Below are 23142 nucleotides of genomic sequence, written 5' to 3' on the forward strand. Positions count from 1 at the left end.
TTAGAAGAAGTGTCATCTATCTATCTATCTCGCGGCAATCACGTGCTAGGCCTACAAATCCGCACGAATCCCGATTAGCCTATTACCCACTCTTTACTGCTCAGCGTAAGGTACTCGCTTCGTGTTATTGCGAACAGTAGTTTCTTGTAATTATTTTACCATTATTCGAGAACTTCTATGATAACATGTTTTACTTGAAAGCCTAAAAAACTACAAGTTATTTTAAAACTTGAAGGTCGATTTTTAGGAGTCAAAAAATCATCAAACCTGTCCAAAAGGAATAGGGGCGGTTAATGGGAAAAAATATTCAATAAAAATATATCACTTTATTAAAAGAGTACAATCACATACAAATGTAAAATAACATCAACTGATTTAATACGTCTTCTGCGGAATGTGCAGCCTCGCAACATAGTGAACAATTTGTGATATTGTATTAAATTAATACTGTTTCAGTAATATCATAAAATGGCTTTAATCAACCAGTTCTATTATTATTACCATAGATAAGAAAAGCTTAGGATACACTCGTTATTATAGTCATCAAATAAATTCTTAATGTTCGTTTTTTGACTTGGTCAAAATCCACGTAACATTTATTCTATCGCCTGCATATTTGATTCAGACAGTAACAGTATAAAAATAATAAGTGGTGAACTGGTGAGGCTCGACATTAAATTATGCTTTCAACTTTGCGACATAGATATTATTATATTAGTAAAATTTGTTCTCACTAGTAGGATATTCCATAAAGCCAAACTATTGTCAAAACACAGGTTTGGAAAAGTGCCATAGTCACTGCATAAGAAAAAGATACATACCATTTAGATTTTAAGGTAGAATCTTCTTAATTATGTTATATTGCACTAAACAATGGATAAATTCATTTCATAATAAATAATTGTGCAAGTTTTCTAACTACAATATATTTTTCAGTTTAATTTTGCTACAGGGTGTAATTGAGTTTTGACCGTTCACGATTCAAATTCAAAAATACACCCTAATTGTCTTTTTACAAGGCAAGACTTTATTCGCAATGGTATTCATTCGAGCGTAGATTAGATCAATAATATCATTTGCGATATACATATTTCCCATGAGTCGAAATTTTAGATAGTAATGTCCTATGGCATGTATTGTCTAAGTAGCAAATGTATGTAATAAGTAGCGCAGCCCAAACCGAAACCCTGTCAACAAGGAACTATTCTAACACTTTCACAGTCTGTTCATTAATGTGAGAATTAATATACACTATAATAAAATGTCTGAAACCATTCAGTGCGTACACATTTTTATAGAAATGATTTTACAAAGACTGTGAAAGTGCTAAACAGATCCTAATCCAAAACAATTATACCTCATTCATGTTACAACATTATTCTAACATTCAATGTTAGGATCCAACGTTAGCTAATTAAATATAACATACATCGCGCCAAACTTCTGCGCTAACAAATTTCGATCTATAATGAAATGGTCATAACAAGTCTATTTGTTTGATATCGATACTACAAATTTTAAATTGAACTGTATAGCGCTATTATTGGTCTTATTTGTTTTACATTAAACTAGATATTTGTTAGCCCACACATAGACGCAGTATCAAATGTGTCTATTTTACTCTCGAAAACCATTGTAAATAGGACACATATTGCATAGTCAGTCCTGGGGTTCAAGTAGTCACGTCCCATCTGTAAAAAATTGATTTCTAAATCCATAATTCTCGGGACTAAAAGAGACAATTTTATTATTGTTTCATATTGATCGCGTGCATGTGTATGATCCATTTTCGACACGGATCCGGAGCACCAAAATGTCTATCACTGTTTGTTTTCAAAATATTATCATAGGTATGGGAAATTTCATAGTATTTAAAACATTCAGGTCCAGGGACCGGATAGACGGATTCGATATTCGTAGGTGCCTTTCGCTATATACTCATCGTTCCATGCTATCGGCAACGCGCGGAGGACGCGCTACCACTGAATGTGTTAACTGAAATAGTTGGGACTGGCCTATTAAAAGTGAGTGTGAACATAATGTGATGTATATCGATATCGCTCTCGTGGTCCTCGCCTGCACCTGCGGTGTGTCTAGCTGCAGCAGGACGCGGGGTTGGGGTCGCGGCCGGAGCGCTTGGTGATGTTGAGGCGCGTGAACTCCTCCGCCACGGTGGGGTGGATGCCTACGGTGTTCATCAGCTGTTCCATCGTGATGCCGCATCTGAAAATACGAGTTTTGAATAAAAAATCTGAACGATGTGAAAGAAATCTAACGACATACTTTGCCGGTACCTACATCTTGACGTTTTCAGTTTCGCTATCGTTTTCATTTCGTAATTAAAGTGCAGTCCAAGGATTCTTTGAGGCGCCTTTCGTAAGGCCACGGCTTTGAGGTAGCGATTGCGAATATTACACTATGGGATGAAATGCATCTGATTAAGTAACGACACAAACTCACTTTATAGCGGCAGCGAAGCCTTGAATAACCTCTCCAGCGACAGGGCCAGCAAAGTGCAGTCCAAGGATCCTCTGAGGCGCCTCCCGTAAGGCCGCGGCCTTGAGGTAACAGTTACAAATACTGCACTACTGGATGAACTACTTTAAATTTTAGAACGGGTTAAAGTAGGTTTACTCACTTGATGGCGGCAGCGAAGCCTTGAATAACCTCCCCAGCGACAGGACCAACGAAGTGCAGTCCCAGGATCCTCTGAGGCGCCTCGCGTAAGGCCACGGCCTTGAGGTAGCAGTTGCGGATGTTGCGCTGCGGGATGAAGAACTCTGTGGGCTTGTAGAACGCGTGGTACACCTCGATGTTGTCTGCGCCGTGTCTGGGGAATACAAACGAATATTTAAGAATTTGGGGACAAGAAAAACAACAAAGACAACTGTGGAAATTTTATGCTAATAGCATGACATAGCACGCGTATTTGTGAATGCCATGAACTCTAGAAACTGAAAATACATTACGATGGTATAATCGACCCACGAAAGAACTTTAATAAAGTTTATGAGCCCATAAAGTTAAAAGCGAGCCAGCAAGTACACTGCAAGCCTGTAATAACCTTACCATGATCGCGCAACTATTTCGCTGCGTACATTCTCAGATACTGATTAAGATTTTTATATGTTACAAATACGTAGGTAGTACCTTTGTGTAGCCGCTTCCTCGCTGAGCCCCACACATCCATACTCCAAAGGCGTGAACACAGTGGTGGCCACATTCTCATAGTCCATGTGTTGCGTGCCGTTGCCGAACACTCTCCTGGCCAGCAGTCTACCGGCGTGTATAGCTACGGGCGTGAGCTCGAGTAATATCTAACGAACCTTTGCGTAGCCGCTTCCTCGCTGAGCCCCACACATCCATACTCTAAAGGCGTGAACACAGTGGTGGCCACATTCTCATAGTCCATCTGTTGCGTGCCGCTGCCGAACACTCTCCTGGCTAGCAGTCTGCCGGCGTGTATAGCTACGGGCGTGAGCTCGAGTAATATCTAACATACCTTTGCGTAGCCGCTTCCTCGCTGAGCCCCACAAATCCATACTCTAAAGGCGTGAACACAGTGGTGGCCACATTCTCATAGTCCATCTGTTGCGTGCCGCTGCCGAACACTCTCCTGGCTAGCAGTCTGCCGGCGTGTATAGCTACGGGCGTGAGCTCGAGTAATATCTAATATACCTTTGCGTAGCCGCTTCCTCGCTGAGCCCCACACATCCATACTCTAAAGGCGTGAACACAGTGGTGGCCACATTCTCATAGTCCATGTGTTGCGTGCCGTTGCCGAACACTCTCCTGGCTAGCAGTCTGCCGGCGTGTATAGCTACGGGCGTGAGCTCGAGTAATATCTAACATACCTTTGCGTAGCCGCTTCCTCGCTGAGCCCCACAAATCCATACTCTAAAGGCGTGAACACAGTGGTGGCCACATTCTCATAGTCCATCTGTTGCGTGCCGCTGCCGAACACTCTCCTGGCTAGCAGTCTGCCGGCGTGTATAGCTACGGGCGTGAGCTCGAGTAATATCTAATATACCTTTGCGTAGCCGCTTCCTCGCTGAGCCCCACACATCCATACTCTAAAGGCGTGAACACAGTGGTGGCCACATTCTCATAGTCCATGTGTTGCGTGCCGTTGCCGAACACTCTCCTGGCTAGCAGTCTTCCTGCGTGGATGGCGACGGGCGTGAGCTCAGGACGGCCTTCTAGTACGTCGCCGACGGCGTAGATGTGCGGCACGTTGGTTTGTTCCGTCTCGGCTATGATCTTGCCGTTTGGTGATAGTGTCTGAAACAGTCAAGTTAGATGACTTAGGAATCTTAGGATCAGTTGAAAAGAGGCACTGGTTATCTAGTTACGAATGTAAACTAACCTAACCACAAAATTAAAATTTTGAAAAAACCCCCGACTGCGTCATAGTGGACAGATTTTCATGAAACATGGCTAAGAACACTCCCGACTAACTCAGCTTGCAGACAAAAAACTAAATCTAAATCGGTTCATCCGTTCGGGAGCTACGATGCCACAGACAGACACACACACAGACAGACAGACAAACAAACAGACAGACAGACGGACCGACAGACAGACACGTCAAACTTACAACACCCCGTCGTTTTTGCGTCGGGGGTTAAAAGAACGGATTAGGGATTAGCTAGAAATCTATAACCAACGAATCCAGTGACTGGTATTAGTAAGAGGCCTGGTTGGGACGGTGACATGGGACGAAATGTTCATATAGACAATTTGCGTACCAAAAGGTTAAAAGATAAAAGAGTGACTTTGAATATGGTTTCCAAAATGTTTTTGTTACGTACAGTGATTCCAGCGGCTTCTAGGTTGAGCTGTTTGGTGAGCGGGTAGCGGCCGGTGGCCAGGAGAACCGTATCGAAAACATCCTCGCCCCTGAAAAACGACAAATCATAGTTAGAACTTCATTTGTAATATAGTAATCGAATGAAATAATAAATCATAAAAAAACATACTAACTATAAATTTTAAACAATATCGATACGCAAACTATTATCGACACTACGAGTACTATTCGAATTTCTACGATAACAAGTCATTAGCCGGTTACACAGAGCGAGGCAATGAGCTCACGCGGCAAACGGCCAGTGTAGACGTGTGTCGGCCGAGGCAAGTTTCTTGGCCGAGCAAAACGCACGCACTGGTCGAAGGTTGTACTTACTCTTGTTGAGTCTGAGTGTTAACCCAGCGCGCCTTCAGCCGTCCGTTCTCCGACTTCTCGACGGACAGCGGGATCGTTCTATGATGGAAGGTGACTCCTCGCTGCTCCATCTCGGCGACGACCATCTGGTGGTTGTAATTTTACTCCTGTCGAGTTTGAGTGAAGACCCAGCACGCCTTCAGCTGTCCGTGCTCTAGCATCTCCACTGACAACGGGATCGTTCTATGATGGAAAGTGACTCCTCGCTGCTCCATCTCGGCGACGACCATCTGGTCGAAGGTTGTACTTACTCCTGTTGAGTCTGAGTGTTGACCCAGCGCGCCTTCAGCTGTCCGTTCTCCAGCTTCTCTACCGACAGCGGGATGGTCCTATGATGGAAGGTGACTCCTCGTTGCTCCATCTCAGCGACGACCATCTGGTCGAAGGTTGTACTTACTCCTGTTGAGTCTGAGTGTTAACCCAGCGCGCCTTCAGCTGTCCGTTCTCCAGCTTCTCAACCGACAGCGGGATGGTCCTATGATGGAATGTGACTCCTCGTTGTTCCATCTCGGCGACAACCATACCGGCCATCTGCTGGTCGAAGCCGCGTAGAGGCACGGAGCGCACCAGCACGGTGGCCGAGTAGCCGAGCGAGTTGAGGAAGCCGGCGCATTCGAGGCCGATGTCTGTTCGTTGGTTAAGGAACTTGCTTTTAAGGTATACGATATGTACGTTGTGCTCTAAGGTATATAATATGTATGTACTTCTGAGTAAAAATAAGTTCAAAAATAATATAGAGCTAAATAAAGTCGGTATACTTCTGTTTTGGTTATTCGAATCTAGAATATGTACAAACTTATAATGCACAAGAATTGTAAAACATGGAAAAATTCGTTTAATTGAAATTGCCCCTGTACCTTACCATGTAAATTAAAATACATTTTTGGTAAAAAGACAATGTTTCATAAATCTAAAACTAACTAATGGTAGAGAATAACACATGGTATTAAGTTGTTTTGTATTTGAAGTTTATCTTTTGTGCAATAAAATTAATAAATAAACCACGAAATTCCCACGTAGATCTACAATCTACTTATAAACTAATCAACTTTACAAGATCTTAATCAGTATAAATCATTCATATTATAAACTGCATTGATTACTACTTCTTATCGTATCCGCTTAGTGCCTAACACACGCATACATGCAAGTCATTCATCAATTATACAGACCAATCAACGTGTGAGTCATACCGGTCATGCGGGTACTATGAAAATAATACTATATGAAAAACTAGGAAATCATGCAATACTTCAATACCTAAGTATGCGTTAGCATGGTAGCATACGGTCTCGGAATATTATTTTACTTTGATAAGAAATATTAACCAATAAAATATAATACATATTTTTTAATATGTTATTTAGCTTCAATAAACTATAATAAGCGATGCTTACTCATAATTAAAAACCATTTTACAGCAGGTAATTCCAACAGTTAAGTAAGAAGGTAAATATGTTATGCTACCAACCAACTACAAATATGTCAAGTTACCCCACCAACTGTATAAATATGTTTCCTTTTTCCCTCTGTTCTTACTTCCGTGCCCTTATTCCAACTTGATATTTTTCAATTCTAATTAACACTCAAGTTAAATTATAATCTATTGAAAATATTCATGGGGGGCAAAAACCATACCATTCTACCCTAGGGATGGTCAGAGGGCGCTACGAGTCCTTGTATAGATTACTCATATGAGAGATAATTTCGACCTCAGCAACTGTGACCTGGGTGGCCGAGCGGATAAACAGGCATCTGCCGCGATTGCAGAGTACGCTGGTACGTTTCCAGCCTCAGGCACCAGAGGCCTTGGTACATTTTCTTTCATATGTGTAATTTATTTCGGTTTTAATTGATATTTTTCCATATAAGTTATACATGCATTAGTTTTTACAAGTTTTTATCGCTCAACTGGATACGCTATTTGATTAACTAGTATTTCATTATTCATTAAGAAAAGGAAGTACCGACGTAATAGGCTATATCATCACCCTAGTGTGCTCCACAGGATTTCAAATTCTTTTTCAGTGCTTGGCGTACTTGCAAATTTAAAATTTTATCACCAGACATTCCAAATGGTTCTGTATCTAAAAATTGCTTCACAACGCCTATTTTGCAGCGTCGATGACGCCGCGGGAACCCCAGCTCTAAGCTCAAATTTTCCTTATCATTTTGGAAACCCTCCTTCATCATTGAATTTAGATTCTTCGTTAAAAAGGATACATCCAGCGCCAACGACCAGCGTCTTGCCTGGCGGATGCGCCAGGCTGAAGATGTCGTCGGAGCTGATGCAGTACTCCAGGCCGCCGGGCATGTCGGGGTAGTGCGGGCGGCCGCCCACGGCGATCACCACGTTGCGGGCCGTCAGCTCCTTCTTGGACCCATTCTTTAGCGTCGCTATTAGCGTGTGCGGGTCCTGGGGAAATTATAGGCAATGTTCAGTATATTGCTTAAGGAATCGCATATATTTTGAGGCCTTCAAAAAGTAATATTTTATTGCACGAAACTGACCACAATTAGAATTTCCCAGAAAAAAAGAAACCTTTTAAGTCGGGTCCGCGTGACCGACACAACGGCATTGGATTGTAACTATCATGTCAGAATCTATTTGCTGTCGGTTTTTAGCGCGAATATTAACCCTTATTGATAAACGTTTACTAAAGTCAATGAGCCGCTTCTATTGGTATATTTGGTATGATGGAAAGGAACAAAAGATTTTTATCGGCTTGTCAACTTTAGTAAACCTTTATGAATAAGGTGGTAAGGTAATTCGTTAAACGTTCACGGTATGAGGCCAAGCTTAAAACGATGTCATAATTTTTGGTCGAGCCGTCTCTAAGATGATTCTACCACGATCTTCCGTCTGCGCAAATTCTTTATTATTGTAGTGTTACCTTGTGCTCTCCCAGACCATTGATGTACTCGATCTTCTTATCGCGCAGGTTCACCCTGGTGACCCAGTTGACTGACTTGAGATTCTGCACGGAGCCTACACTATACAACCTGTCACTGCAAGGACGCCGCGTCTAATTCATATCTAAATTTGACTCCGTTGTGCACCAATGTAGCCAAGTGTGCAGACTACCGGACCAATCGCGGGCACGATGCGTATAGGTACATTAGGTACTCATGGACAGTCAAGTGTAAAAATATGGGTGCGTACCACTTATCAAAAATATGTCCCATAGCACTTTATGTCGGCGGAACAAGGTCTCGGTACATATTTTTAAGCGGATAAAATCGATACGTATTTTTGCACTTGACTGGATCAATCGGTTAAAACTTTTGACAAACCTTGAATTCTCCCAGTCCATTGATGTACTCGATCTTCTTATCGCGCAGGTCCACCCTGGTGACCCAGTTGACTGACTTAATGTGGTTCTGCACGGACTCTGTGAGCGCGCTCCAGTCGATCTTGACGGCATTGACGTCTGGGACTTGCCAGCCGTACGACACGGCTTCCTGAAATTAAACATAGTAACAATCAGGAGTCGACAAAGTTAATCGTCATTATTTGATTAAGTGCTTAACATAAAATTGCCTACTTTGCTACTGACAGGGCCAATATGCTTCGTATGATACTATGAGGATTATTTTATCAGAATTTCTGCAAAAAAATCTACAGAAAGGATCTTCTTACACGAAGTTTTATGTAAGAAAATTTTATAAGAAGTAATAGAATGGCCGTCAAATTATATTTCAATAAATTTATTATACTAAGTAAGATTGGAACTTAAATTCGTTCGTAAACGGTTTTCCGAATTGTGTCCATAAAATAATTTTTAAGAAAAAAAACCGCCTTCCTTTGGGGTTCTGGTGATAAATACTTTCAAATGTTGGATTATGTTATCAATTCGTCTGTATATTTTTTTATGTTTGTTATTCGATATCTCCGTCATTTCTGAACCAATTTTGAAATTTGGATGATTCTGAAGTACTTACAGATGAGAATGATTATCAGAACGGAACTCTAACCAGGGGCGGCTCACTCTTCATCAGCACTTCCACTGCACCAAATGTCACAGTTCTGGACATAAGTGCATGCTGTTCTTATAAAAATACCAAAGTCACTATAAGTGTGCCGTTCAGATTTGAGGAGTTCCGTTCTAACCATCATCAGCAGTTCCACTGCACCAAATGTCGCTGTTCTGGACGTAAGTGCATGCTGTTCTTATAAAAATACCAAAGTCACTATAAGTGTGCCGTTTAGATTTGAGGAGTTCCATTCTGACCATCATCAGAAGTTCCACTGCACCAAATGTCACTGTTCCGTACGTAAATGCATGTTGTTCCTTTAAAAACACAAAAATCACCATATGTATGCCTTTCAGATTTGAGGAGTTCCCTCGATTTCTCCAGGATCCCACCACCAGAACTGGGTTCTGAGAAAAATGGGACCAATCTATATGCATATACATTCAATCAAAAAAAAATTTTCAAAATCGGTCCAGTAACGACGGAGATATCGAGGAACAAACATTAAAAAAAAAAAAAAAAACAGGAATTGAGAACCCCTTCCCTAGAGATTTGGAAGGCGGTTAATAAATGAAACATATTGACACAGTACACACTATGTACTATGACTGTGACTAGTAGATGATGGACACAAGGAAACTATTACAAAAAGTAGTTGCATCATTAATATTAATAGAATAACAACTCATATTTACGATTTACAGCCAGAACGTTGGCAAATTCTAGTGCTTCTAATAATATGTGGGATCTTCTCTTACAGATTTTATTATCGCTATCTACGATATCAAACAATGTTGGACTTTGTATAATTTTTAATCTAAATCAACTAGGTACTAAAACACGGTAAATATATCAATAGTATCCCTCAAAAGAGTCCAATAAAAATACAATTTCACAAGTAATTTATTTAAATGATAAGAAACACTTCAGTAGTGATAAAACTCTTCCGAAAGTCCCATTGAATCAAACTACAGTAGAACCCGGTTAAAACGATCACGTTTAATACGATTTCCCGCATATTACGCCATTTTACGCCGACCCCTACAATTTGAGACTTGTTTTCAGACATTTTTTCACGGTTAATACGACTCGCATCCCCGCTTAATACACCAAAACCACCTTGCAATACTTTACAACTTTATTTATGCGGGTGACAAAAATTGGAACTAATTGTACTGTACTAATTACGCGATTCTGGCGACGCCACCACCCGTACCTAAAGATAAATTTCTTATTTGTCGTCCTAACTCAGCGGTTAGTGCGACAGTTCGTACCTACCTGAATTCTTTGTCCCATCTTTGGTTCAGTGATGTCAAAAATAAGAAAAAAGCATTATCGTTCCAAGAAAAAGTGACCATATTAAAAGTTTACGATGAAACACAATGTTTTCACGTTTAATACGATTTCCCGTATAATACGCTTTTTTGGCTGGGTCCCCTTAGAATCGTTTTAAGCGGGTTCTACTGTATAATTTAAATCGGTTAGCACAATAGCACATACATTTTATATTTATAGCTTCATTCCAAATATTAATGTGTGTTTAATTGCCGCGATTTATCCTCTTACAATAATTATATACATCATGATTTATTACAGTTTACAACCAACCCATGAACCCGTAACACAAATTGGAAAAAAAAATCGCGGTGGTGTTATTTTGAGCGAACCTAACGCCGACTCCAGAGTTTTGCGTCAAAATAGCGAGTCGTAGTGAGTGAACGATGTTGCGGTTTCTCCATGTTATCTTCATCCGAAACTGCGATGCGCGACGAATCGCATCCGTTGAGCACGGACCTCGCCAGCGCGGAATGGCGGCACGCAAGTAATCTTCATTGAAAGGTGAAAAGGCATGCTATATTTGCATACAAATCCAGATTCTACAATAAAAATCGCAGCATGGAACGCCATTCAAATGTGCAATGATAAAACTAACATTTCAGGGGCCCATTTCTCAACACTGAAAGTTACAAGATACAAGCGGAAGTCTCTTTCCAACTTGTCATATTAGACATTGACAACCACTTGTAAGTTGTAACTTGTATCTTCGAGAAATGGGCCCCAGACATCAATAACGCCTTTATATAAATGTCATTTCATCATCTAATTCAAAGAGTGACTTGCAAATACTTGCAATCCAAATATCATCCCGATAAGGAAAACATGTGCTTGTAATATTGTTATATGAGAACACAAATAACACAATCATATGCATGACGTCACTGATAGATATGTGAAGCAAAATTATCAGTTAAAGTATGGGTAGTTTATGCCATCGATTATTTCAAGGGTATATTAGGTAGGTATTTCATAGTGCAGCAGCCGTCTCGCAGTGACAACCTTTCAGCTTAATTGTGGTTACCCTGACGCTAATATAAATAAATATATTTGAAAAAATAGAAGTAGGATTTTGTAGCCTGAGAAATACGGAAAATAAATGTATAAAACCAAAAACATTTTCGTAATATTCGAAAAACATACTCATTGTCTCGTTTGTTAGAATAAGTATAGTTGACAATGTTCAAAATGTTGCATTGGGATGATGAAGGACGAAGGGAATGCATTACATGGACCAAAAACCCAACTCCTGCAATCACTGACAACTGCGTGCGTAGCGGAATGCACAAACGCTCACGAAACGAAACGCTGTAGATATCTATCTCTATCGCTCTTGCGTATTGGGGCGACAGAGCCAGATTACCTTTCGCGGCGTTTCGTTTTCGTTTCGTGTCGTATAAATGCCATTCGGCTATGGGGCCTGGGGCGAGACGAGATGTCCCAATCGTTCCAAATGACAATACAAGGGAAGTACCTATTCTGATTATGTTCCAGTGATGTAGTGAGGTTAGTCCCAATAATGTAGTGACATTTTTGTCCTACTGTAGATTGCGGGTGACCTGCTTACTTAATCCTAAGCACGCTCACTGTCTCCATTCATTCAACTAGCTTAATTAGCATTGATTAGCTGGTGGCGTGCCGTTTCAACACATTTTAACGTAATTATACCTACAAAATGGACTAATAGGCCTACAATAGCTAAATTAATCGTTACAATCGACCATATACTATTATACACATGCTGCAAGCTCTACATAGATACAAGACATGTAAAGACTACAACAGTACTAGTAGGATTTAATAAAGTTACAACTGATGGACTAATAGGCCTACAATATTAACTTGCTAAACAAGCTGAATCGATTATGTAATTACTATAGAAACAAGTGCTCACAACTAATGTGGTTACTATGAATTCAGAAAACGTTACGCTATAGTGAGAACGTCACAGAAAATATAAGTTACTTTATTAGTTCTAGTAGGGTTTAGGGTCGCTGTTCACTTTTTCCTTAGATTTACATGATATGTATTCTGAACAGAATAGATACAAGATATGTAAAGACTACAATAGTACTAGTAGGATTTAATAAAGTTAATAACCTTATGTAGGTTATTAACTTGATTAAATCCAACAATCTGATAACAAGCTCTGCAATCTGCTAACTGATAACATTAGAATGTAATTACTATAGAAACAAGTGCTCACAACTAATGTGGTTACTATGAATTCAGAAAACGTTACGCTATAGTGAGAACGTCACAGAAAATATAAGTTACTTTATTAGTTCTAGTAAATAAGGGTTTAGGGTCGCTGTTCACTTTTTCCTTAGATTTACATGATATGTATTCTGAACTTGTAGCTACAGTATATTCGTAAACTTGAGGGCGTACTCTATACAACTTGTCTGACAGCCAAAGAAGGTAACGCCGCGACTGATTTATGACTACATTGTCATTTATCAATCATGCGTTCGAACTGTGACTTTGACTTGGATATAGTGACCTTGGAAAGGTAGATGCGGCCAGAAAGACAATACACATTCACCGTAAGTATTTATCATACGTTTTTTGGCTATATTGGTGTGATACTATACAGCACGACCACGGATGATTTTATTAATTCTGATGCGGTACAAATTCACGAAAAAAAATGTACTTTTTTGTACTGACGTTTAAAAAAAATGTACCCTTATGATTTTGGAGTTTCGACATAGGGCCCGGGGTCGTGCTAGGTAGGTACTCCCTGGCACGACCACACTATATTTAATGAGATTTTAAATTTCTGTTGCAGTACAAATTCACGAAAAAAAATGTACTTTTTTGTACTTACCTTTTAAAAAAAAATACCCTCATCGTTTCGGAGTTTTGACACTATATTTATGTTTAATTTGATGGTCAAATGAATACTAAACAAGTGTTTTGAAATTGTACTATGTAAATTACTTCAAAAACTTAGTGCGGTCGTGCCAGGGAGTACCTATCTAGTACGACCACAACCCATGTCGAAACTCCGAAACCATGAGGGTACTTTTTATAAAAAGGTAAGTACAGAAAAGTACATTTTTTTTCGTGAATTTGTACCACTACAGAAATTAAAAAAATCATTAAATATAGTGTGATCGTGCCAGGAAGTACCACCTATCTAGCACGACCACACCCCATGTCAAAACTCCGAAACCATGAGGGTATTTTTTTTAAAAGGTAAGTACAAAAAAGTACATTTTTTTTCGTGAATTTGTACTGTAACAGAAATTTAAAATCTCATTAAATATAGTGTGGTCGTGCCAGGGAGTACCTACCTAGCACGACCACGGGCCCTATGTCGAAACTCCAAAATCAAAAGGGTACATTTTTTTTAAACGTCAGTACAAAAAAGTACATTTTTTTTCGTGAATTTGTACCGCATCAGAATTAATAAAATCATCCGTGGTCGTGCTGTATAGTATCACACCTTTATTGATGGATAAAAAACCAATTAGTTTTTGGTAACGTCCGACCGAAACCGGATGTTTTGTCGAAACCGAAAACAATTATCAGTCTGGCTCTAGTTTCAGCAGGGCAAGCACAATGATAGTTGCGATAGTTTTTCGCTCGCGGGATAGACTACCCGACCCGCTTGTTCAAAAATTAAATTATAATTATTATAAAATTACATGTAGGTGCCATCTCGCGCCACCATGCATATTGCATACCCATTGCCCACATGATTCTGTTGCTGAGACCGAAACGTCGATCAAACTTGTCGAAAAGCCGAAAATTTCGTTAATCGGGTTAAACCGAGCCTTCGACTGCAACATGGTTTTATGCTGAAACCTGTGGATACTCTAACCACAAATATTCATACATATGATAAGCATCGAGCACAATTCGACTGTCGCTACGAAAATAATCGAATCTTGTTAACGTCCTGAATAAATTTATTTTCTTTCTTCCTTTCAAATTTCCCACATCATCGGCTAACTAATGATCGCTAGTTCGATTGTAATTATTACTATTACATACTTTATTACAAGCAAAATTATAGTGACGGAACATTTAATTATCAAAAAGACGCGATAACGACATTTTGATGTTAATCGCCGTCCTTGACTGTACGAGACATTACTTCGTCTAGGCCATCGCTAGCCTTATTCTAATACACAACACTTCAAAATTCAACTTTCTTTCCATTAAACAAAGCACTAATTGAAACGGCTAGTAAAGAAGAGCGTTTAGTTGCGGTGGGCGTTACAAAACTGTTGTAAAACGGTAGATTAGTGTTACTTTATTTCTGAATAAAAATAAGTAATGTTAAAAATGTTTTTTCTGACAGAAGGGTCCTTATTCTTCAAATGCACTAAGGACCAATTTATCTGCTAGTTCAATTCCACGAAAAATTCTGATACGATGGGTTAGTCCTTAATTCGTTATTAAGGCATTATTATAAATATAATGTATGGAAATTATCATTATCATTAGACTTAAGATTTCCTATGGAAATCACGTAACATTTCCACTTTTCGGTTGATATACCTAAACGAATTTCGATTGCCTTACTTAATTTCTACTTAAACGTCTTCAACTCACGATCTTTTTACAAAATATAAATAATTAAAACATGGAACAAAGTAGGTAGATACTACTACATAATACATTACAGCCCTACGTAAAGGTTAAAAAAAAAAAAGAAACCATAATCCGTGCAATAAAAAACCCATAGTTTTCATTTAATTATGCATTCGTAAGTTAAATAATGCGCCTTGACAACGAAACAATAGCCCATTACGCACATGTGCCAGTGAGAATTCTCAGATGTTTACAGTTATCATTTTAATGGCGGCGCTCCGAAATGATACCGTAAGTGTATGAGTCTTGTACCACAGAATATACACTGTATAATAGTACAAGTACGGAAGGCTCACTGCTTTGATGTTCACAAAATGCCGCCTTTCATAAGGGCCGCAAATGCGCGGCGGCCGCCGGCATTTACTAGCTACTTAGTTGCTTTTGGCAACTCTAGTTACCAGCTGTCACATATTAGGTAGTTCGGCTCGGCAAAAGAATCGCGGAATAACACCTGCTTGTACAGTGGACATTATCAGTAGTCTGACCACGGTCGGACACTGTCCCGATCGGGCAATTCCGGCTCTGTTCGGCTCACGTTGCTACGTATACATATAGCAATTATTAGGGTTGGCACTTGGCACAACTTGATGTCCCTTGTGCGTACGCTAAATAACACTTGACAATTATGTTAACCATTAAAATTACAAAATACTAGAGTGACAGGTATTCTAAATTCAAAACAGAATTTTTATTTGATGACCATATCTCTTGAGTATTGTTGATGTAGAAAGTAATTTAATAAAAAACGATTAAAGTTATCAGAGTGACTATTCAACAATTACTTGTGTTATTTTCAAATTGCAAGTCATCTGCTAACAATTTCAGTCATTTAAATTTTCCTATGACGAGGCTATGTCAGTTTACCTTACTTTGACTAATTATTTGAAGGGCCATAGTCTTTTATTATGGATTATGGTTTGTTACCTACTACATGTAAACCAATATCTTGCTTATTACTCATTCCCCATACCTTTCCATGTAGTGTGCACTATTGCAGATGTTAATATATTATCTATTATATTTTTAGGCTTCATCAATTAACTTTTTATGACATCAGAAAATCTGACGTGATAAAATATATCACCAATAAATAAATAAAATAAATAAATAAATTTACATCTACATACCTGATTTACCTGAACCTTACAAAAAATACACCCAAGGGTGTGCGTTAGAAGTGTATTTCAGCTGTTATTGAATATGAAAAATACTACTCAAATAATCCTGGTACCGATCCCGGTTCCAATGATACATAAAATAAAACAATTACAATTTACCATGCAGACTATCAGAAGGTAAGGATAGGATTAAACCAGTGTTTGGGATTATTCCAGGGAGTTATGGAGGAGCAGGGTGGAGGGTGGGTGCCACTTCAAATCGCCACTTACCAACGCCTATAACCAAAGACAATTTACAATTAATCACATGGAATGAAGCTATAAACATAATTCTTATTTAAACTGTACTTTGCAGAAGAGACAAATCCAGATCAAACGCTCAAATTTGTCTTATATGCAAAACACAGTTTGCAATTATATATCTATAAATAACTTAAAAAGTGACTTACATGAATGCTTTCTCCTAATAATGCAGCCTGATGCATCAGCTTCTTTGGTATGCATCCAACGTTGACACATGTGCCACCCAGGCCCCATTTTGTTCCCAGTGGCGATGGTGTCACAAAGTCCAGGACCGCCACCTTCGCCCCGAGGTTCACAGCCTCCTTGGCACATGCCAGTCCTCCGGACCCACCACCAATGACCGCCAAATCATAGTCAAAAGTCCCATCTAAAAGGTGCACAATGGAATAAGACTAAGTGATTTATTAACAAATTAAAGCTAAGATGCCCAAGACATGTGATGCTTTTACAGTGAAAGTGCTTCTGATGGTTCACAGACACAATAATGAGCACCAATTGAGGATACCATCATCCCAATACAAATTATACCTTGAGTCAAACTTTCAGTGGGTGCAATAGAGTTGGTCTTACGTTTAGGCCAACAAGGGACTCCGCAACCTGATGACACCAATAACCACATTAAATCACCAAATTGTGGTAACAGACTCTCAGCATGAGTAGAAGGTAAGGTTAGTCACAATTACATCATACTCAGACAAATTTAAGGAAATACTGATTGCTAAATCAGTCAAAAACCCCCACAAGTGAGTCTATTTTTATTATAAATTAGCTTTTGAATCAATAATGTTGTGAATTGTGCAACCCAGGTTACAGATACAGATAATATAATTTACTAGAAGGAATGGATAAGTACAAAACATCATGAAAGGCATTCTAATATTGGATAAATAATAAGAAGAAAATAACCAGCAACAGTGACTTAACAGTAAAAATAAGGTTGCTCATTGGACAACAAGATGAGGTTAGGCGGCGAACTGGGCCTTCAAGGTCAACTGTACAATTATGCGGTGCCACTTACTACTGCTGAACGATCTTCGCAATATTACCACCGTCCGATCCGCTCGATAAAACGAATTAGACAAATTATTTAACTTTAACAATTTCTTGAGTATTGTCATGTTGACGTAAACGTCGTAAACGATAGTGACAGAGACAAGAAAATCCTTTTACACACAAGCAACTTTGCACATTGATACTACGGGTAGCTCCAGATTTTAAAAGTTATTTCTGTGAACTAACCGGTTAAGTCGCAAGAATGAAATCTGTGCTAATCACTGGAGCCAACAGAGGCTTAGGACTCGGTATGGTGAAATATCTCACTAAACACAACAAAGCAGAAACAATATTCGCGACATGCCGCAAAGAATCCGAGGTATGTATGACAAAATCAGTGATAACACTTACCTATAGGTGCCATATTTTTCACTATATTCTATTATTTCACTTAATAAATAAACGAAACAGACACGAAACGGGTAAAATACGTGTTACACTTCGCGAGTACTTCAACGAAAATGTGAAGGCTCCGTTGGAGTGCTTTTTGTAGCTCAATTATAGGAACGTGTGAAAGAGACGACGAATCGCTACCGGCTGACGTCACTTGCCTTGAAAAGGTAGCAATAGTGACGTTACACTTATGACGAATACCGAAATGATTTCACAATCATCTAGATTCTTCTTTATAGTAAATATGTGTATTTGCTTTCAAGTAAATTAATTAAATGCTGATTAAATGTATGTAAAATTACGCAAACAATAATCATAAATCATAATAGTAAATGAAATGTATCAATTGATATCCGTTTGCGCTACGACTTGGCTCATCCCTGCACGGGTAGCATGGTCGCGCAATAGACGATAAAATATCAGGCCGTCCCTATCGCACTATTAGTAAGTGCGATAGGGACGGCCAGATGTTTTATCATTTATCGCGCGACCATAATTGCCTGCCTGGCTGGTATTGGTCACAACTCAGCGCGCTTCTTTTTGAAACTATTGCGCGAATCAATAGATGTTATAAAACTGTTTATTTTTATAGTTAATGCCATGGTTAATGCATTTATTTTTACTTTTTCAGGAACTTAAGCAACTATCGCATGAAAACAAAAATCTTCACATATTAAACTTAGGTAATGCTTAAAAAATATTAGTAAAAATACTGTAATAATTACCTACTTATATTATATGACGTTTTAAACCTACTTTTAACTCGTTATTTTATTTACAGATGTGGCAAACACGGGTAGCTATGGCGAGATTTCATCGCAGATCTCAGGAGTAGTGGGTGCGAGCGGGTTAAACTTACTTATCAATAATGCTGGGATAACCACTAAGTTTACAAAGCTTAATCTTGTGAAAACTGAGCAGTTACTTGACAATCTCACCATCAACACTATCGCACCGATCATGCTTACAAAGGTAAACCATGAAAATTACAACGACGCGTATCTTTTACCTGATAGCACTCACTTAACACTACCGATCTTACAAGAAATTAATTGGAATAAATAGAAGCAATACTTTTTTTTAATAAAAGTTACCTACTTGTCACGATTTAATCTCTCGATGCACTTTTTATCTGCATTTATAGTTCAAAGCCACCAAATAAACGCAAAGCCGAAGCCAGAACGTAAATGAATGGCCAAAGTTTTCATTATTTAAGATTTTCTATTAATTGAATGCAAACTTATTTTACTGTGTTCATTCTTCAGACCCTCTTGCCATTACTGAAACAAGCAGCCGAAGCCAACAAAGACCAGCCCTTCGGAGTCCGTCGTGCTGCCGTCATCAACATGAGCTCAATTCTGGGGTCTATCGCGCAGAACGACCAGGGCGGGTTCTACCCTTACCGGTGCTCTAAGGTTTCTATTATTTCGATTATGTAATACACATAGGTTACTGTGACCGCTTTACATCAGGCGGGCCGTATGCTTGTTTGCCACCGACGTAGTATAAAAAAATATGTAAATATTCACTCTTCGATTATTGAAGTAACCAAAGTTTCTTCAGAAGTTCATTTGTTGCAGCTAAACATCAGCTAAAGTTATTTTAACGATTACACTTCACTATCTTTTGTCTTTCAAGATTTAATAATAAACCCCCAAACCCCAGCACTAAACATTTTTAAGGCCCGTTCAGTCGGGATGATTAAATTGATCAATTGATCATGAATATCATGGGAGCTAACTATTACGTGTAATTTTTATTTTGGTGCCTCAATTTTTTTTTTATCAATTAATAACTTGATAAGGTCACTGTGCAAGAATATTATACTTCGACACTACCTGTAAAACAGTTTAATAAAATTGCAGATTAATTGTCCCGTCTGAACTAGCCTTTATTAGGTAATTCCTTTCCTATAATTCTTCAATGAAATGGTAACTTAAAACGTAATTAATCTTATTATTTCAGGCAGCCCTCAACGCTGCAACCAAATCCATGAGTATTGACCTCAAGAAGGACCAGATCCTAGTGGCAAGCATGCACCCCGGCTGGGTACGTACCGACATGGGCGGCAAGAACGCTCCACTGGACGTGGAAACCAGCATCGCAGGCATCTTCGAGACGGTCGAGCGGCTCGGCGAGGCGGACACTGGCCGGTTCTTGCAGTACGACGGATCTGAGTTGCCATGGTAACCGGTAGTGTGTTGGAGGACGAACAAAATACGTACCAAAGCGCTCAAACGGCGATGTGATAGTCTATTTTTATATCACCGAGCATTTAAGATTAATATAATTATTCACAAATTAAAAAGCATTTAATTGTCCAACATAGGTACATAAGTACAGGTCTCATTATACATTTTTGTCTCACTTTGTGGTGCCGTGAGGCGTACAACGTACGAGCATTTAACTGTTTTAGTACAAAAGTAAGTTAGTAGCACACAAAATAATGCGTATACCTAAGTATAAATGTGTTATAAATTAACAACAGTAGGTACTTCGAGTCTTCGATACTTTGGATCTTACTTTACATCGATCTACGGCAACTGCGTCCTACTTACATTAACTGTGTCTTTATAAACTTGCTTTTATGTATACATACCTACACATGAAAATTAGGATAAGTAGATATGTTATTTTTAATAAAAGCGTTGTTTTTGGCATGTAAAAAAGCATTATTCAATTTCTTCGTTTAGTTACGTATTTATTTCCCTCTTTCTATTATTAGTTGATAATAAGAGATTTAATAAAAATGAAAACAATTTCTTCATTTGGTCCAAAAAACGATTTCAGAAATTCAGCGTGAAATTAGCACACAAGCAAGTTAACTTTGCAACGCCTATTATAAATGTACAGGCAAAGTGTTATGCTGCAAACGTAAATAAATTAGCTGAGTGTGCTTTTTGCTATATGTCCGACAGTGGACATATAGCCTTCTCTAGGTTCTATATAAGTTGACCAAATTTAATCAAATTAAGAGTGACATACCTTTCACGGTCATTAACCTCATCACATCGTACTCGACTTTAGGAACAGCGCTTTCTGGAATCAAAAATGTAACTGTTAAGAAGACGAGCCCACACGATAAATAGTTGGTTTGGTGGTGCTGGCATCAGAAAATAATAGCACCACCACTATTCCATGCTATCCCGTGGGTGTCGTATAAGGCACCTGGCGGTGGCGTGGCGCGCGCCGCGCCGCCTGGGGGCGCGTCTTACGTCCTTCCTACTCTTCTGTACTTTTTCTTGCGTCTTATGAGTGTGGATGGTCCCTAAGGAGAGCAGAAAACTGGTGGCGGCAGACATACAAGGCTCGCTTCCGTCACCATGATAAAAAAAGTTTCGGTGAAACGCATGAACGAAGCTGATGACTGACGGAAGAGTCGATTTATCAAATGCCCTAATAATGTGTTGCATAATGTACCAACTTATGTTCCTATGATAGCAATAAATAATTACTGATTACTAAATGTTTGCGATATTGCTGGCTGTAGTTCACACAAGACTCCTCATCAAATCAGATACCCCTTAAGGTCCACTTGATAACATTCTTAAACCTACCTATGTTAAGGGAAGCGGTTTTACAGGTAACATAGATGGCGCTGTGTGTTACCGTACATTGTGCGGTAGCTCTCGTAATAGTTATCACAATTTACTACATAACCCATTCAGCTAATCATCTACTTACCTAAGTCAATCAATCAATCAAAATATTTATTCGACTTAAACTTAAAACTACACAGTAGTCCGTTTTCACATTATCCGATCCGATATCGGATGAAAGGATTTCAATGGAAAAAATCCAAGATGGCGCTTGTATAATGTATGGGATATAGGTCCGACATCCGATGGATCGGATATCTAATGTGAAAACGCACTAAGTCGGTCGTTATATTTTTAAATTAGTTACTAAGAATCTTTTTAAACATGCTTTACCTAATTCTTGATCCCTCAAGCAAGGCCAGGGAATTTTTAAACATATTGAAGCAAATTGAACTCATTAGCACCTGTTTCGAACTTAAAACCGGCGTCACGCATACAATATATGGAAAGAGGAGAAGACTTGAGTATGAAACACAGTAACGCCAGGGGCGGCTTATCCTTTCACCGCGCTACAAGTATTAGGCGGCGCAATAGAATTCAATATGCGGTCCGTTTGTTAATGTAGGTAAAATTTAGAATGGCGGCGTTTTGTGAACTTCAAAGGAGCCTTCTGTAGTATATATATTCTGAGTAACGCTTAAGTATGTATTAGGTATTTTAAAATAACACGTACGAGTAAGTTACGAGTAGTAAGATTGATAGTATACCTAAGTAAATTATTACCTACATAAAGATTATTACAAATATCTAACTGCACACCTTTCGCACAAACATTAATGGAACTTACAAAAATGCATTTAATAGAAAGTAGCTTCACTAGCTTTATCTAATGTAATGTGCAATAACGTGCACTGGAATATAGAACGGAACGTAAAAATATCAAAGTCATCGTTGTCGCGTACATATAACAAATCAAGCGTGGCGCGATACTGCCACTCGCAGCGTATATACGCGTAGGTACCTACACGCGTGTAATGAGTCATTGATTAAGATATACTTATTCCCATAGAGGTAATATTAGCTCATGGTTATTCCACTACCTACACACACACTTATTGTGTACCCTTTTTATCAAGTTAGTGAGTCCAAATTTATATAGTGCCGAAATTGCTCTACCTACCCACGGAAGCTTTTCAGTCATAAAATATGGATCTACTTAAAAATACCTAATTATCTCCCCTATTATAGTATTGACGAGAAAACAAAGCGACCAGTTTCTGTACAAAAAATAACAAGTTCTCTACTCTGCGATAGTGCCCGTCGGTAATACCTACAATCAGATTCAGCATCTCTGTCATTCTATTTTAGGACATAAGTATAGTAAGGTAAAAAAGGAACAAATCATTTAAGTGGGTACCTACGTGGTAAACTGGTTATGTGCACTCCATCGCCATTGGATAGGTTCTGCCTTCTACAGGTGTTGAGATAAATGATAATAACACTAATAACCACCGTGTGAAAATGCATTACGATCACTTCCGTAGCCAATCTGCTACTAAACTGATTCGAACCCGCATTAAGGCAATAATTTATTATA

At 38.9% G+C, this 23142-nt stretch overlaps 2 protein-coding genes across 6 annotated transcripts; one reads left to right on the plus strand and one right to left on the minus strand.

Annotated features, from left to right (window-relative positions):
* Positions 1–306: 306 nt before the first annotated feature.
* On the minus strand, positions 307–23060 carry LOC125227816 (thioredoxin reductase 1, mitochondrial). 4 transcript variants are annotated; one of them, XM_048132170.1, is made up of 10 exons: positions 22967–23060; positions 20992–21045; positions 16707–16927; positions 8519–8686; positions 7448–7640; positions 5622–5850; positions 4812–4899; positions 4031–4281; positions 2639–2830; positions 307–2223 (listed from the first exon to the last, which is right to left on the minus strand). In XM_048132170.1, the coding sequence occupies exons 2-10, from the start codon at positions 21011–21013 to the stop codon at positions 2094–2096; spliced, it is 1494 nt and encodes a 497-aa protein (XP_047988127.1). In that variant the 5' UTR covers positions 21014–21045; positions 22967–23060; the 3' UTR covers positions 307–2093. The 4 variants fall into 4 exon arrangements, with proteins under 4 accessions (XP_047988127.1, XP_047988128.1, XP_047988125.1 ...); XM_048132171.1 differs by lacking the exons at positions 20992–21045; positions 22967–23060 and adding an exon at positions 17965–18139; XM_048132168.1 differs by lacking the exons at positions 20992–21045; positions 22967–23060 and adding an exon at positions 17579–17790.
* On the plus strand, positions 17717–20675 carry LOC125227818 (C-factor). Of its 2 annotated transcripts, XR_007177224.1 has the most exons (6): positions 17717–17932; positions 18638–18689; positions 18788–18978; positions 19272–19421; positions 19972–20293; positions 20325–20675. XR_007177224.1 is itself a non-coding variant. In XM_048132173.1 (5 exons), the coding sequence occupies exons 1-5, from the start codon at positions 17816–17818 to the stop codon at positions 20194–20196; spliced, it is 735 nt and encodes a 244-aa protein (XP_047988130.1). In that variant the 5' UTR covers positions 17717–17815; the 3' UTR covers positions 20197–20675. The 2 variants fall into 2 exon arrangements, 1 of the variants encoding a protein (XP_047988130.1); XM_048132173.1 differs by having other exon boundaries at positions 19972–20675.
* Positions 23061–23142: the final 82 nt, after the last annotated feature.

Source organism: Leguminivora glycinivorella, chromosome 7 (assembly GCF_023078275.1).
Source record: "Leguminivora glycinivorella isolate SPB_JAAS2020 chromosome 7, LegGlyc_1.1, whole genome shotgun sequence".
NCBI lineage: Eukaryota > Metazoa > Arthropoda > Insecta > Lepidoptera > Tortricidae > Leguminivora > Leguminivora glycinivorella.